The sequence below is a fragment of the Pan paniscus genome, chromosome 8 (genome assembly GCF_029289425.2).
Source record: "Pan paniscus chromosome 8, NHGRI_mPanPan1-v2.0_pri, whole genome shotgun sequence".
Lineage (NCBI taxonomy): Eukaryota > Metazoa > Chordata > Mammalia > Primates > Hominidae > Pan > Pan paniscus.
Genome location: NC_073257.2, coordinates 111,575,019 through 111,589,098, shown reverse-complemented (window position 1 = coordinate 111,589,098; position 14,080 = coordinate 111,575,019). Strand labels below are relative to the sequence as shown.

General features: G+C 39.0%; 1 protein-coding gene across 2 annotated transcripts in view; it reads right to left on the bottom strand.

The window, feature by feature from the left end:
* The window catches only part of ENTPD7 (ectonucleoside triphosphate diphosphohydrolase 7), a 46,909-nt gene that overhangs the window by 26,160 nt on the left and 6,669 nt on the right, over positions 1-14,080 (bottom strand). For both annotated transcript variants that reach the window (XM_003825457.6, XM_063607851.1), the window contains exons 4-5: positions 724-929; positions 315-465 (exon numbers count right to left, since the gene is read on the bottom strand). In XM_003825457.6, coding sequence (XP_003825505.1) covers positions 315-465; positions 724-929 — 357 coding nt within the window. The remainder of the gene's footprint in view (positions 1-314; positions 466-723; positions 930-14,080) is intronic.

Sequence of the window (14,080 nt, the reverse complement as noted above, 5' to 3'; positions counted from 1 at the left end):
GTCCCTAAGTATCCAGATCATCAGGTGACCCTCTTCCTAATTTATTCTGTAATTATGTTCTCTATGTGCCCGATGATCCAAATCTATTACCATCACCACTACTCCCAACCCTCAATCCAAACTAAGAATCACTATAGTCATCCCAGATAGATACTGATCCCAAAGCAGCAAATGACAAGAAGTTGGGAATGAATGATTGTGTCATAATTGGGTTTAGGGGTATAGACCAGGGAACCACAGAGGACAGTGCATGAAACTGGCCTTTCATCTCTTGTGCCACCGTTTTCCTGTGTTTCCTGTACCCTGCATCTCACCTCTCAGGGAGAAGCCTCATGCCTGCTGTGCAGAGGATGTAAAGAGGGGTCTCCTTGTGCTTCTTCACAGGCACATGAGCAGCAGCAAAGCTCAGCAGAGGACGAAGGTAATCACTGGCATGTTCTGGAGTGTCTGCCATTGCAGAGATTCCTTAAGTTAAAACAAACAAACAGACAAAACTTTCTTTAAAAAGCGGCTCACATAAGACTCAGGAAACTGATACCCTATAAAGTTCTCCTCAAGGTCCTAAACATTTATTTATTTGAGAGGTAGGGGGTGACAATGAAAGAGATATCCCTCCCATTACCCAGACTCTCAAGAAGAAAGGGGTAGCTTGCTTTCTGCTTCTTTTGTCTCCTCTTTCATGCCTTAAAAGAGATTGACAACAAAATATATTCTGATTAGTACCTGGCTTGATTTTTTTAACCACTGGTTGGCTGTTGCGGTCTCTCATCTGTTTGATGTCCAGCAAGTCATGGGGGTTCCCATTATGTCTTGGCCAGAAATAAACAAAAATCCGGGAACCACTGCTGCCACAGTCAACAACAAGTCCATAATTCAGATTTGGGTCTTCAGTGTCAGTAGCTTCAAGCTCCCCTACTCGAGCCAAATACCTAAGTCAGGCAAAAAGAGAAATCAGTGCTAAGCAGTCAGGTCCATGAAAGGCGCCCTCACTTACTTCATTTGTTCATGAATCTTCATTAAGTGCCTACATGTGCTAAGCACATGGGACTACCAGTCCTAACCAATGAGTGAAGCAATATTGACAGATTTACTGATGTGCTTGAGACAATAGCTGGTTCACTTGCCTAGAAGCCACTGAAATTAGATGACTAAAAGATGTCCCCACGTGTGGGGGCAGCTCTGAAACTGGCTAAGGTAGCAATCTTTTTTCAAGCATTAGAGCTTGTAGCCCTGAATAAATTATTGGTTTTTTGTTATATGCTTTTAAGTTTTGGGGTAGCTTGTTACGCACACTAGATAACTGAGACAATCTTAATCACTTTTCTATCTTTCTGTATAGATGCATCCAGAATATTGTGGAATGATTTCTCATTTAATGTGTTTCTGGGAGGTGATTTTTTTTTTTTTTTTGAGACGGAGTCTTATTCTGTCACCCAGACTGGAGCGCAGTGGCACAATCTCAGCTCACTGCAACCTCTGCCTCCCAAATTCAACCAATTCTCCTGCCTCAGCCTCCCAAAGTGCTGGGATTACAGGCATGAGCCACTGCACCTCGCCTGGGTGGTGATATTTTTGATTGGGCTTTTTGGTTTTGCTTTTTGTTTTGTATTTATATTGCTAGAATTGCATTAAAAATGTAATTCATAAAAACAATAATTATTCTTTTCTACAGTATTTTATATATATACATATATCTTTTTTTTCTTTTTTCTTTTTTTGAGATGGAGTCTCGCTCTGTCTCCTAGGCTAGAGTGCAGTGGCACGATCTCAGCTCACTGCACGCTTCGCCTCCCAGGTTCATGCCATTCTCCTGCCTCAGCCTCCCGAGTAGCTGGGACTACAGGCACCCGCCACCACGCCTGGCTAATTTTTTGTATTTTTAATAGAGACGGGGTTTCACCGTGTTAGCCAGGATGGTCTCGATCTCCTGACCTCGTGATCCGCCTGCCTCGGCCTCCCAAAGTGCTGGGATTACAGACATGAGCCACCGCGCCTGGCCTAAATATTTTATAAACATAAAAAGAATGATAATAAAATATGTATAGGGTATAAAGAATAACAATAAAACAAATGCCTGTGTACCTACCACCAAGTTTAAAAAACAAATTATATTTTTAAAAAATAATAATAATTCTTCTTGGCCCCTAGGACATTAGTATTTTGTGTTGGAATTTTTTCAGATTCTCATTCCAAGATATCTGGCTGGCTGACATCAGGAAGATGAAACAAGTAAAGGTGTTCCATGAAACATAGCAAGGTTTGAATCTCAGCTCTATTGCTTTCTATGCTGTGTGACCTTAGGCAAGTTAATAAACTTCTCTCAGACTGTTTCCTCATCTGTAAAACAAGGAGAGTGAAGGGTATCTACACTCACAGAGATCATACACATAGCAGAACTGTGCTGCCGCTGTTAACAGAATAATCACTGGGAAAGTAAATAGTAGAAGACTCTGAGGAAAAAGGCTTAAAAGTTCAGAAAATAAAGAAGACTAAGAGTTGATTAAAATACTTCTGAGCACTTGGCTGGGCGCAGTGGCTCACGCCTGTTATCCCAGCACTTTGGGAGGCTGAGGTGGGCGGATCACCTGAGATCAGGAATTCGAGACCAGCCTGGCCAATATGGTGAAACCCCATTTCTACTAAAAATACAAAAATTAGCCAGGCATGGTGGTGGGAGCCTGTAATCCCAGCTACTCAGGAGGCTGAGGCAGGAGAATCGCTTGAACCTGGGAGGCAGAGGTTTCGGTGAGCTGAGATCGTGCCACTGCACTCTAGCCTGGGTGACAGAGCGAGACTCCATCTCAAAAAAAAAAAAAAAAAAAAAAGCTATCTGCCCTGCTCATCCAACATTGTCTTTAAAGCCAACTCCTAGATCTCCAAGGCTCTTACACAGAACCCCTCAGAACCAGCTTTTGTGATGTCTGAAGCTAACAGAATTTGGAAAGCCTTCTTTTAAAAACAAGATTCAGCATTACAAATAGAAAAAAGCCCATGTAAGTGAGGGGCTTTAAGGTATAGGGATCATTAGCTTCACAGTAAACCCACCCCCAATCAGAACAACAAACCACGCATCACGATTCTGAAACCAATCTAGCCAGTGTTTATTGGTGATTTCACATCGTTAGACAAAACCACACTATTCCTTATTTGGGCAGAAAAGCAAACTTGATAAAAAGAAGTGCATGTAGAAATAATTCTGAAGTAAAAAAGTAGAGTACCTTTCCTATATTACAATGCAAAATGCATTTTTTTAAAAAGAGAAGAACAGGGAACTGAGCTTCAATATAATGTTGTAAATTATTACTGAGAGTAGGGGTAGGTAGAACTTTTTTTCTGGATCTGAAATGGTAGTGAGTTGAGGGAAATGAAGCAGATGGTAAAAATCTGTTACATAACAGAAAGTTTCTAATCCTAAAGATTCCATTTCACCACATATCTTCCCATAAATCAAATTACTGGGCTGAACTGGGCTAGAATCCACCAATCAACTAGCAACAGCTCACTTCTATCATATGAGAGCTGGGCAAAAGTCTGGGTTCAAGTCACAGAACTCTTGCAAATACTGACCTCACAAAAGGCCAAAGATAAAAAAGAAATAGGCAAGATAATCCACCCCCATTCCAAAGTGACTTTTCATTTCCAATCATAGCAATCTTTCTATTTCACATGCTTCACAGAATCTTCCTGCTTCCCTTCTCTGAAAACCACCCACTCTGCTTGTCTCTTGCAAGATTCTGGATCCCATCCCCTTCTGCATAATGAATAACTTTTCTCTAGTGCACTGGTTCTCAAATTTGGGGGCCTTAGGACTCCTTTATAATCTTAAAACTTATTGAACCCCAAAGAGCTTTCATAGACATAGGTTGTATCTATCTATATTTACTATATTAGAAAATAAAACATAGAAATGTTAAGTATTTATCATTTCATTTAAATAAAATAAACTCATTACATATAAATATATTTTTATAAAAATAAGCATATCTCCTAAAACAAAAAAAAGAAGAGTGGCATTGTTTTATAATTTTGCAAATATCTTTAGTAGCCAAACTAACAGAAGACCCTAGATTCTCGCATTTACTTCCGTATTCAATCTGTTACAATATATCAAAACAATACTGAAAATTTTCCATTTTCATTTTTCACACAAATTGAAGCATTTGTGTGAAAATCTAGCCTCACACAGACACACTGTTGGAAACAGGAGGAGTATTAAACAGCCCTTTCAGATCATTCTGAATACTCTTCTTTGATACTATACTAAAACTCAACAAGTAGCGTTTCTTAAAGATTAGTCACGATTGGGCGCAGTGGCTCATGCCTGTAATCCCAGCACTTTGGGAGGCCGAGGTGGGTGGATCATGAGGTCAGGAGGTAAAGACCATCCTGGCTAACATGGTGAAACCCCGTCTCTACTAAAAATACAAAAAATGAGCCAGGCGTGGTGGCGGGCGCCTGTAGTCCCAGCTACTCGGGAGGCTGAGGCAGGAGAATGGCATGAACCTGGGAGGCGGAGCTTGCAGTGAGCCGAGATCGCACCACTGCACTCCAGCCTGGTTAACAGAGCGAGACTCCATCTCAAAAAAAAAAAAAAAAGATTAGTTGCAATTGGAATCTAAACCCCACCCCACCCCACCCCCCAAAAAAAGATGAGTTGCAATTGGAATCTAAAACCCTATCTAAAAACTTTTCATACTCTGTTACATTAAAATCCATTAAAAAACATGGGTTTAACATGCACTTTGAATGGCTGTTATCCAAGCATGATTTCATAACATCATCTATTGGAAAATAATTGGTTCACTGAGTTATGTAAATCTTCCTAACATTGATACATTTCATTCTAAAATCCTTAAAAAAAACACACACATTCATTAATATCACTACCAATGTTACTCAAAAAGTCTTTTAAGTATTGGGAAGCTATCCAATTTCACAGTGGCAGATACAGTTTTCCAAAATACTAATTTTCACTTGGAAGTTCAAATTTTAACATTGGCAATAAATACTGAAAACTGTTTTTCATGAAGTGACAGGTTTATTTCATTCATTTTCAAGGAAATGTCTATAAAATACACAAGTCTGAAACCTTAGTTTTTCTGGCAGTCGTTCTTTTAACTAAAAATAGTGTTCCATGATAAAAGCAGCTGGGTTTACCTCATAATTCAAAAAACTGCCCAAGTGCTTTTACTCTAGACAACTTCAGCATATAGCAGAAGTGCTTAATACCTATTTCCCCTTTCATCACATAGAATATTGAAAAGATATTCATAAGTGGAACTGAATCTTTTCTTCCAATGCAATCGTGTGGCAATGAAGAATATAGTAACTACTAGTACAATGTGGTGCCTCTATCTTGATTTGCGCTAAGGCATTATTAGCGGTTTTACCTGCCATTGCTTTTGCACCATCAAAGCAAGTATCAATCAACTCAGTGAAAAAGGTAAAAAACATGACAACAGTCAAGAGATGGAAGCGACCCAAATGTCCATCAACAGATAAATGGATCTACAAAATGTTGTATATACATACAATGATATATTATTCCGCCTTAAAAAGGAGGAAATCCTGTCACATGTTACAACACAGATGAATCTTCAGGATATTATGCTAAGTAAGTAAGCCAGGCACAAAAAGACAAATACTGTATGATTCCACCTATATGAGGTATCTAAAGTAGAAACAGAAAATTTAATGGTAGTTACCAGCAGCTCGCTGGAAAGAGAGAGAAAAGGAGAGTTCATTAATGGATACAGAGTTATGATGTGCAAGATGAAAAAATTCTGGAGATCTGTGTCACAACAATGTAAATATACTTAATACTACTGACTGTACACTTAAAAATGGTAAATTGTATATGTTTGAACCATAGTTTTAAAAAGCAAAATAACATTTTAGTACTATTATAAAAATAGTTTCACCCTCACAGACTCCCAAACGGGTCTCAGAGACCCTCCAAAGGCCACTAAACACTCTTGAGAACCACCGTTTTAATACAACCTTCCTTTTCTCTTTAACATCCATCTGCTTCTCTACGTACTCCTTCCCCTCTCCTGTCTCCTTGGACATGGCTTCTCAGTTCTTAAAAAGCCTCTACCCAACAATGCTGACTGGTATACCCAGAATGATTTGAAAAGGCCTCTTCCTTCTGTTCTAAAATGTGGACGTCAATATTCCCTGTTTATATTTCAGTATGAGCCCCTAAGATTTCTTTCATATTTGCTTGCTCTACCTGTTTAGACCATAAGTTTCTCAAGAACATGTACCTTATCTATAGTACCTTGATATTGTCACAGAGTTTCTCATGTTTCTCTGCCCAAAAGATGTATCAAATAGTATTGATTGGTTTGGTCCTAGAGCTCACAAAATGGAGCTGTTGGTCTGTTAACTCCTCCGTGTCTTTGTACAGCTCTATTCAAAATCAACTGGTCTCTTTCTTAGAAAGTTTTAATTGCTTTCCAAATAAAGTATCTTGTTATCCTCTCTGATTCCTGCCAAAATAAGCAACTTTACAGCTCCAGTTTTGGTGCAACTCTTCTTTCTCTTCCTTTCGAAGTCTCCATGTGTGCTTTGGCTAAAATGTCAGCTGACCTTTGATCACTAAAGAGGAAGATAGGCCTAAATGGCATTTATGCAGTGGAAAGTCTCCATTTTTCTCATTGTGCTTACAAACTAGTAACTAAAGAACAGTTTTCCCCTCTGGGCAGTAGCCATATTACCTTTTTCTGGAACTCTGACCTCTTATGACCTAATCAGGTTTCTTACACTTTCAACCAACTAGAAGCCTTCCTCTATTTAGGCTCCTAAAATGAATGGATCACCAGACCTTTCATGCATTTTTTCATATATAGTTTCTTTTTTTTTTGTCATATATAATTTGTAGCCATGGCCTTAGCCATCATGGCCAATTATTTGCATTGCTGGACCCTCCTGTTTTGCCGATGCCACACTAGCAAATCTCTAAAGAGGACCAAAAGCCCAAGAGAAAAGTCTCAAAAGCCTTGGCATCCCTCACATCCACCTTCCCTAAAGAGGTCTGATTCACTGTCACACATACTCACCCCAATACCATACCCACACACACACCTCCTCTGTTTAAGAAACATGATTTCCTTCTAGTCACTGCTGAGTCAATGAAAAGAAAGTTACCCACAAATATATCACCCAGGTTGGAATTGGAAGACAATGGCTTTTCACTGCCATTATCCTGAAAGCATTAACAGCGTTAGAGCTGTAACTAAGCAAACCATTACCTAGCTTACAAAATCAAAACTAATTATACCACTTTAGAGTTCAAACAGAGCTCAGTGATGGGCCAAAAGTCAATTGAAGTAGCCCCCATGAGTATGGGGCTACTAATTCTTTGCTGAATGTCATCATACTCTTCAACTCTCTTCAAAGCTCAGAACCAAATATAATGATATTACAGTTAAAGTAGCTGTGCATGACTGATGATAGTAATACATACCCAGAAAAGTATATTGTAAGATTACTGCTTACCTCCTAACAAAATTAATCAGAGCAGTCAGGAACATCTATAATTTAAAGTCCTGCTCAAAACACCATTAAGATCAAATAAATGGGCTGGGTGTGGTGGCTCATGGCTATAAGCCAGCACTTTGGGAGGCCAAGGTAGGTGGCTTGCTTGAGCTCAGGAGTTCAAGACCAGCCTGAGCAACATGGTGAAACCCCATCTCTACAAAGAATATAAAAATTAGTCGGGTGTGGTGGTGCTTGCCTTTGGTCTCAGCTGCTTGGGGGACTGAGGTGAGAGGATTGCTTAAGCCTGGGAGGTTGAGGCTGCAGTGAGCTATGATCACGCCACTGCACTCCAGCTTGAGTGACAAAGTGAGACCCTGTTTCCAAAAAAAAAAAAAAAGATCAAGTAACTGAATAAATGTGGGACAGACACAGTGGCTCATGCCTGTAATCCCAGCACTTTGGGAGGCCAAGGTGGAAGGACTGCTTGAGGTCAGGTGTTCAAGGCCAACCTGGGCAACATAGTGAGACCCCTGTCTCTAAAAATAAAAAAAGAAATTTAGCCAGGCACGGTGGCATGCACCTATAATCTCAGCTATTAGGAAGGCTGAGGCAGGAGGATGGCTTGAGTCACTCTATAAATAATAAAATAAACGTGAATAAATGCTTTCAATTTCACCATCAAAAATCTCTGAACTGTTCTATTGCACATAAGAACCTAATCATTTCATCTGTATATGCTAAAGAGCATTCTAACCAAAAGCAATGCTTCTCTTTGACTTGCTTTAATTAAACAGAATTGAAACACCTACGGAAGGCCAGTACCAAGCCAATTGCTGACACAGAACCTCTCATTCAGTTATTTCCAGATGGTAAAGGAACATGAAGGTAAAGGAACATTAGTGAGATAACACTGTTATCTCACTAATGAAGATAACAGTGAGGCTACCAAAAAGTGAACAATATTAAACATGAATGTGAAAAAGGAAAGGTATTAAATAGAACATTTAAGAACAGTTTACCATAGTGTCTTGTACACTATGTATACATGCTAGAAGTTCCTCTTACACAGTCACGCACTGCATAATGACGTTTCAGTCAACAGCAAACCACATGTACAACAGTGGTCCCATAAGATTATAATGGAACTGAAAAAATTCCTATTACTTAATGATGTCTTGATGATCCTGATCCTGTGCAGGCTTAGGCTAATGTGTGTGTTTCTGTTTTCATTTCTAACAAATAAGTTTTAAAAGGAAAAAAAACTTTAAGTTTTTAAAAATAGAAGAAAACTTATAGAATAAGAATACTATAAGGAAAATATTTCCCTATAGCTTTACAATATGTTTGTGTTTTAAGTTGTGTTAGTCCAAAACAGTCAAAAAGTTTTTAAAAATTTCAAAGCTTAGAAAGTGGAAAAGTTACAGTAAGTTAAGGTTAATTTATTATTGAAGAAAGAAAAAATTTTTAAATAATTTTTAAATAAATTTAGTGTAGCCTAAATGTACAGTGTTTATAAAGTCTACAGTAATGTCCGAGGCCTTCACACTCACCACTCACTCACTCTGAGAAACTTCCAGTTCTGTGAGCTCCATTGATGGTAAGTGCCCTATACAGGTGTACAATTTATTTTATTATTATTATTATTATTATTATTTTTGAGACAGGGTCTTGCTCTGTTGCCCAGGATGGAGTGCAGTGGAGCAATTACGACTCACTGAAGCCTTGGCCTCCTGGGCTCAAGTGATCCTCCCGCCTCCGCCACCCAAGTAGCTGGGGCTACAGGCATGGACCACCACACCCAGCTAATTTCTAAATTTTCTGTAGAGATGAGGTTTCACCATGTTATTACCTAGGCTGGTCTGGAACTCCTGGGCGCAAGAGATCTGCCCACTTCAGCCTCCCAAAGTACTGGGACTGCAGGCATGAGCCACCATACCAGACCCAATTTATCTTTGAAACCATATTTTCACTGGACCTTTTCTATGTTTATATATGTTTAGATACACAAATACTTACCATTGTGTTGCAGTTGCCTATAGTATTCAGTGCAGCAACATGTGTACAGGCTTGTAGGCTAGGAGCATATACACCACGCAGCCTCAGTGTGTAGTAGGCTGTACCATCTAGGTTTGTGTAAGTATTCTATGATGTTTACACAATGATGAAATCACTTAATGATGCATTTATTAGAACATATCCCAATCATTATATAACACACGACTGTATGAAAAATTAATAAATTTTAACAATTACCCAGCATCCACAGAAATTAAAACATGGTACACTTAGCACTGTCAACAGAACTCTGTGAAATGATGAAAATGTTCTCTATCTGCACTGTCCCATATATCCACATGTGGCCACTGAGCATTTGAAATGTGCCCAGTCCAAGTGAGGAACTGAATTTTGTTTCATTTAATCTTAATTAATTTAAATTTAATTAGCCACTTGTGGGTAGTGACTACCCTATTTGATACCACAGTGTAGACACTCGATAATTGTTGAATAAGTAAACAGATAAATGAATAAATGGATATAAGATATGTATTGAGTCTGAAGAAAATATTGGAGCATGTCTTATGTGGCACATGCCAGAAAAATAGTTGATTAAAACACACATCTCGGCCGGGCACAGTGACTCACGCCTGTAATCCCAGCACTTTGGGAGGCCGAGGCGGGTGGATCATGAGGTCAGGAGATCAAGACCATCCTGGCTAACACGGTGAAACCCCGTCTCTACTAAAAATACAAAAAATTAGCTGGGCCTGGTGGCGGGTGCCTGTAGTCCCAGCTACTTGGGAGGCTGAGGCAGGAGAATGGCGTGAACCCAGGAGGCGGAGCTTGCAGTAAGCCGAGATCGCACCACTGCACTCCAGCCTGGATGACAGAGCAAGACTCTGTCTCAAAAAAAAAAAAAAAAACCACACATCTAACACAAGTATTATTCTCAAAAACAGCTCTCCTGTGCATGTGTAGGGTCAGGGGATATGTGGTAAATCTCTGCACCTTCAGCTCAAATGAGCTGTAAAACTAAAATGGCTCTTAAAAAAGTGTATTAAAAAAAACACAGTTTTGGATTCTATCCTTACTGACACCCCATCTCTCTAAATTTACTTTTTTTGTATCAAATAAGTTCTAGTTTTGATGCAAACTTCCTACTTTCTCTTTCCAGAAGCAATATGGATACATGTTCACAATAAAGAAAAAAAATGTAAGTCTTTAGTTCTGGAACTACAGAGAGAAAACCCCCTGACAGGCTTCTAAAGTCCTGGTTAATATCCCCTGAAAAGTGATATGTTAAATTCCACCAATGCCTAGAAAAAGTTCACATTGAAATATCTGTTTTCAATGCAAAAGTAATTAAAATATTTTAAACATTAACTGCTTTCATATATATTAAAATACAAAGATGCAATGTGCAAGAGAGACTCTATCATTTCTAATTAAAGCAATGCCTTATTTGTCAAGACCATACAACAATGAATGGGCCTAGGACAGTGGCTCACATCTGTAATCCCAGCACTTTGCGAGGCCAAGGCAGGTGGATTGCTTGAGCCTAGGAGTTCATGACTACCCTTGGCAACATAGGGAGACACTGTCTCTACAAAAAAAAAAAAAAAAAAAAGATATATAAAATAAAATAAAGAATGAATGTAGTGTTCCTCTAGGCACATTTTCCTGATCAAAGGTTTGCAAACTTGCTCCCATGAAGACACGTGTAAGTGGGTTCCTGGAAGACAGCACACTTTCTGAGGGACACCACAAAGTACAGATATAATTTCACTGTGTGAATTAGGAACAATTTAAGTAGAAAAAATATGTCTATATATGAATATAATATAAAAAATCACAACTACAGGCACTTGTGTTAAAACTTTTTTAAGCTGTTAAATTAAGGTAGCAAGTGTTTCTACCAATTCCTAGTTACTTGCTTAATCATTTCATCAAAATTTTAAATAGAGATTATAACGCCCATTATCTTCAGTGTATATTTTCAGGCAGAGAAGAGAATTGGAAAACAGAAAAATCAAGATTATTTCAAATAATAGATTGACATTTGATTAGTCAATCAATGCACCTGACATTCCTAGATGCTCTACTCTTCTTATGCAAATGACAAGACTAAAAGACAGCTATTTTTATTCTCACTTTATATATAAAGAATATGAAATTCCAGGATATTAAGAAACCTGCCCAAGATTACCCAACTAGCAAATGATGGGCTGATTAATTCTAAAATTAACATTCTTTCCCTTACCTCACAGTACCTCCTTAAGTAAATGTAACCGAATCTTAAAGCAGTTTTTCTCAACCCAGGTGGTATATTAGATTCACCTTGAGAAGAGTCCCAATTATTTGCATTTTTCTAAAGGTCCCCAAGTGATTTAGATACACAAAGGTTGAAAACCTCTGATTTAAAATTATCATTAATGGCCAGGCATGGTGGCTCACGCCTGTAATCCCAGCACTTTGAGAGGCTGAGGTGGGTGGATCACATGAGGCCAGGAGTTTGAGACCAGCTTGGCAAACATGGTGAAACCCTGTCTCTACTAAAAATACAAAAATTAGCCGGGCCTGGTGGTGCGCACCTGTAATCCCAGCTACTCAGGAGGCTAAGGCATGAGAATCGCTTGAACCTGGGAGGTGGAGGTTGAAGTGAGCTGAGATCATGCCACTGCACTCCAGCCTGGGCAACAGAGTGAGACTCTGTCTCAAAAAAAAAAAAAAAAAAAAAAAAAGATTATCATTTCATTAACATAAATTTTTAGACTATGTAATAAAACAGTTTTAACAACATATGTAGAACTGTTTACCACTATAGAAACTGTCTGTAGAAATTTTGAGTTATTGAGTCTATCTTTATTAAATTTCCTCTCTCCTGCTTCACTGTCAAGATGCCAGATATAACTGATTATTGTCATAATGTGCCCACATCTAACAACACACCCCACCCACCATTCCAATTTGCTGTTATCTACTGTGTTCTGAGACAAGTGAGAACCATGCAAATGAGAACAGTGTGTAAAATAAAAGCTAACAGGCTTTATGTGAGAGCCTATCTTATCAGTAAAGTACAGGTGCTTTTAGCACATGAACTTAGTGATATCAAATTTGGTTGCTCAAGAACTTCTTCTGTTTAATTTCTGATTCTTAGCTTTGTTCCTAATTCTTAACCTTGTACATAGTTCCTGATTCTTCACTCCTGATTCTATACAACCGTACCTAAACTATTATCTCACTGGGAAATAATTTTTCCTTTATGCCTGCCTCTCTAACTAGATTACGAACTCCTTGAGTTCAGGGGCTATGTTTAGTCATCTTTGCACTCCAGTGCTATCATAGAGTCATCGACACAGCAAACCCTCAATAAATGTTTGCCTCTTAAATGACTCATGGAGGCTGCCCTGAGTGAAGTTTAATGATAAATGGTCATTTGTGGCAATATATACAGAACCTTTCATTAAGTAACAATGAGCTCTGAGCCACAGCATTCCAGGGTGTTAGGACTTCGGTGAGGTCGCCACAGTGGCACAGTCTATGTGTTCCTCAGCTCTATTGCTAACTTGTTTCAATTAATTCAACCTACCAAGTATTTATTGGCTCTGACCACTTGGGATACAGTGATAGACAAGAATTATCAGATCACTCTGCCACCCACATACATTTAAATGCTTTTACCTCTCTCCATCCTCTTGCAACCACAACCATCTCTCTATTGAGGTACAGTTGTTGACTTACAATGGTACAACTTATGATTTTTCAGCTTTATGATGGTGCAAAAGTGATGCACATTCAGTAGAAAGTATACCGTGAGTATCCACACAACCATTCTGTTTTCCACTTTCAGTACAGTATTCAATAAATTACATGAGATATTCAATACTTTATTATAAAATACGCCTTCTGTTAGGTGGTTTTGCACAACAGTAGGCTAACGTAAATGTTCTGAGCACCTTTAAAGTAGGCTAGACTAAGCTATGACATTTGTTAGGTTAGGTGTATTAAATGCATTTTCAACTTATGATATTTCAATTTACATAACCCATCATAAGTCAAGGAGCATCTCTAGTTCAATTACTCTTCCTGCTTTCTTTTTTATTCCTCTCCAATTCTTTTTCCACAATCCCACCAAAGTGAGCTTTCTTTAAGAAGCAGTTCTGGCTGGGCACGATGGCTCATGCCTGTAACCCCAGCACTTTGAGAGGCCGAGGCAGGTGGACTACTTGAGGCCAGGGATTCGAGACCAGCCTGGCCAACATGGTGAAACCCCATCTCTACTAAAAAATACAAAAACTAGCTGGGCATGGTGCCACATGCCTGTAATCCCAGCTACTTGGGAGGCTGAGGCAGGAGAATTGCTTGAACCTGGGAGGCGGAGGTTGTAGTGAGCCGAGATAGCGCCACTGCACTCCGGCCTGGGTGACAGAGTGAGACTCTGCTTCAAAAAAAAAAAAATTAAAAAGCAGTTCCAACCTTTTCACTCTTCAAAACCTTTCAAAGCCTTCCTTCTGCCCTGAGGGTAATGCCTAAACCCTCTAAAATAGCTTAACAGACTCAGCTTGATCTAGCTCTCCAGCCATACAGCTCACCATTCACT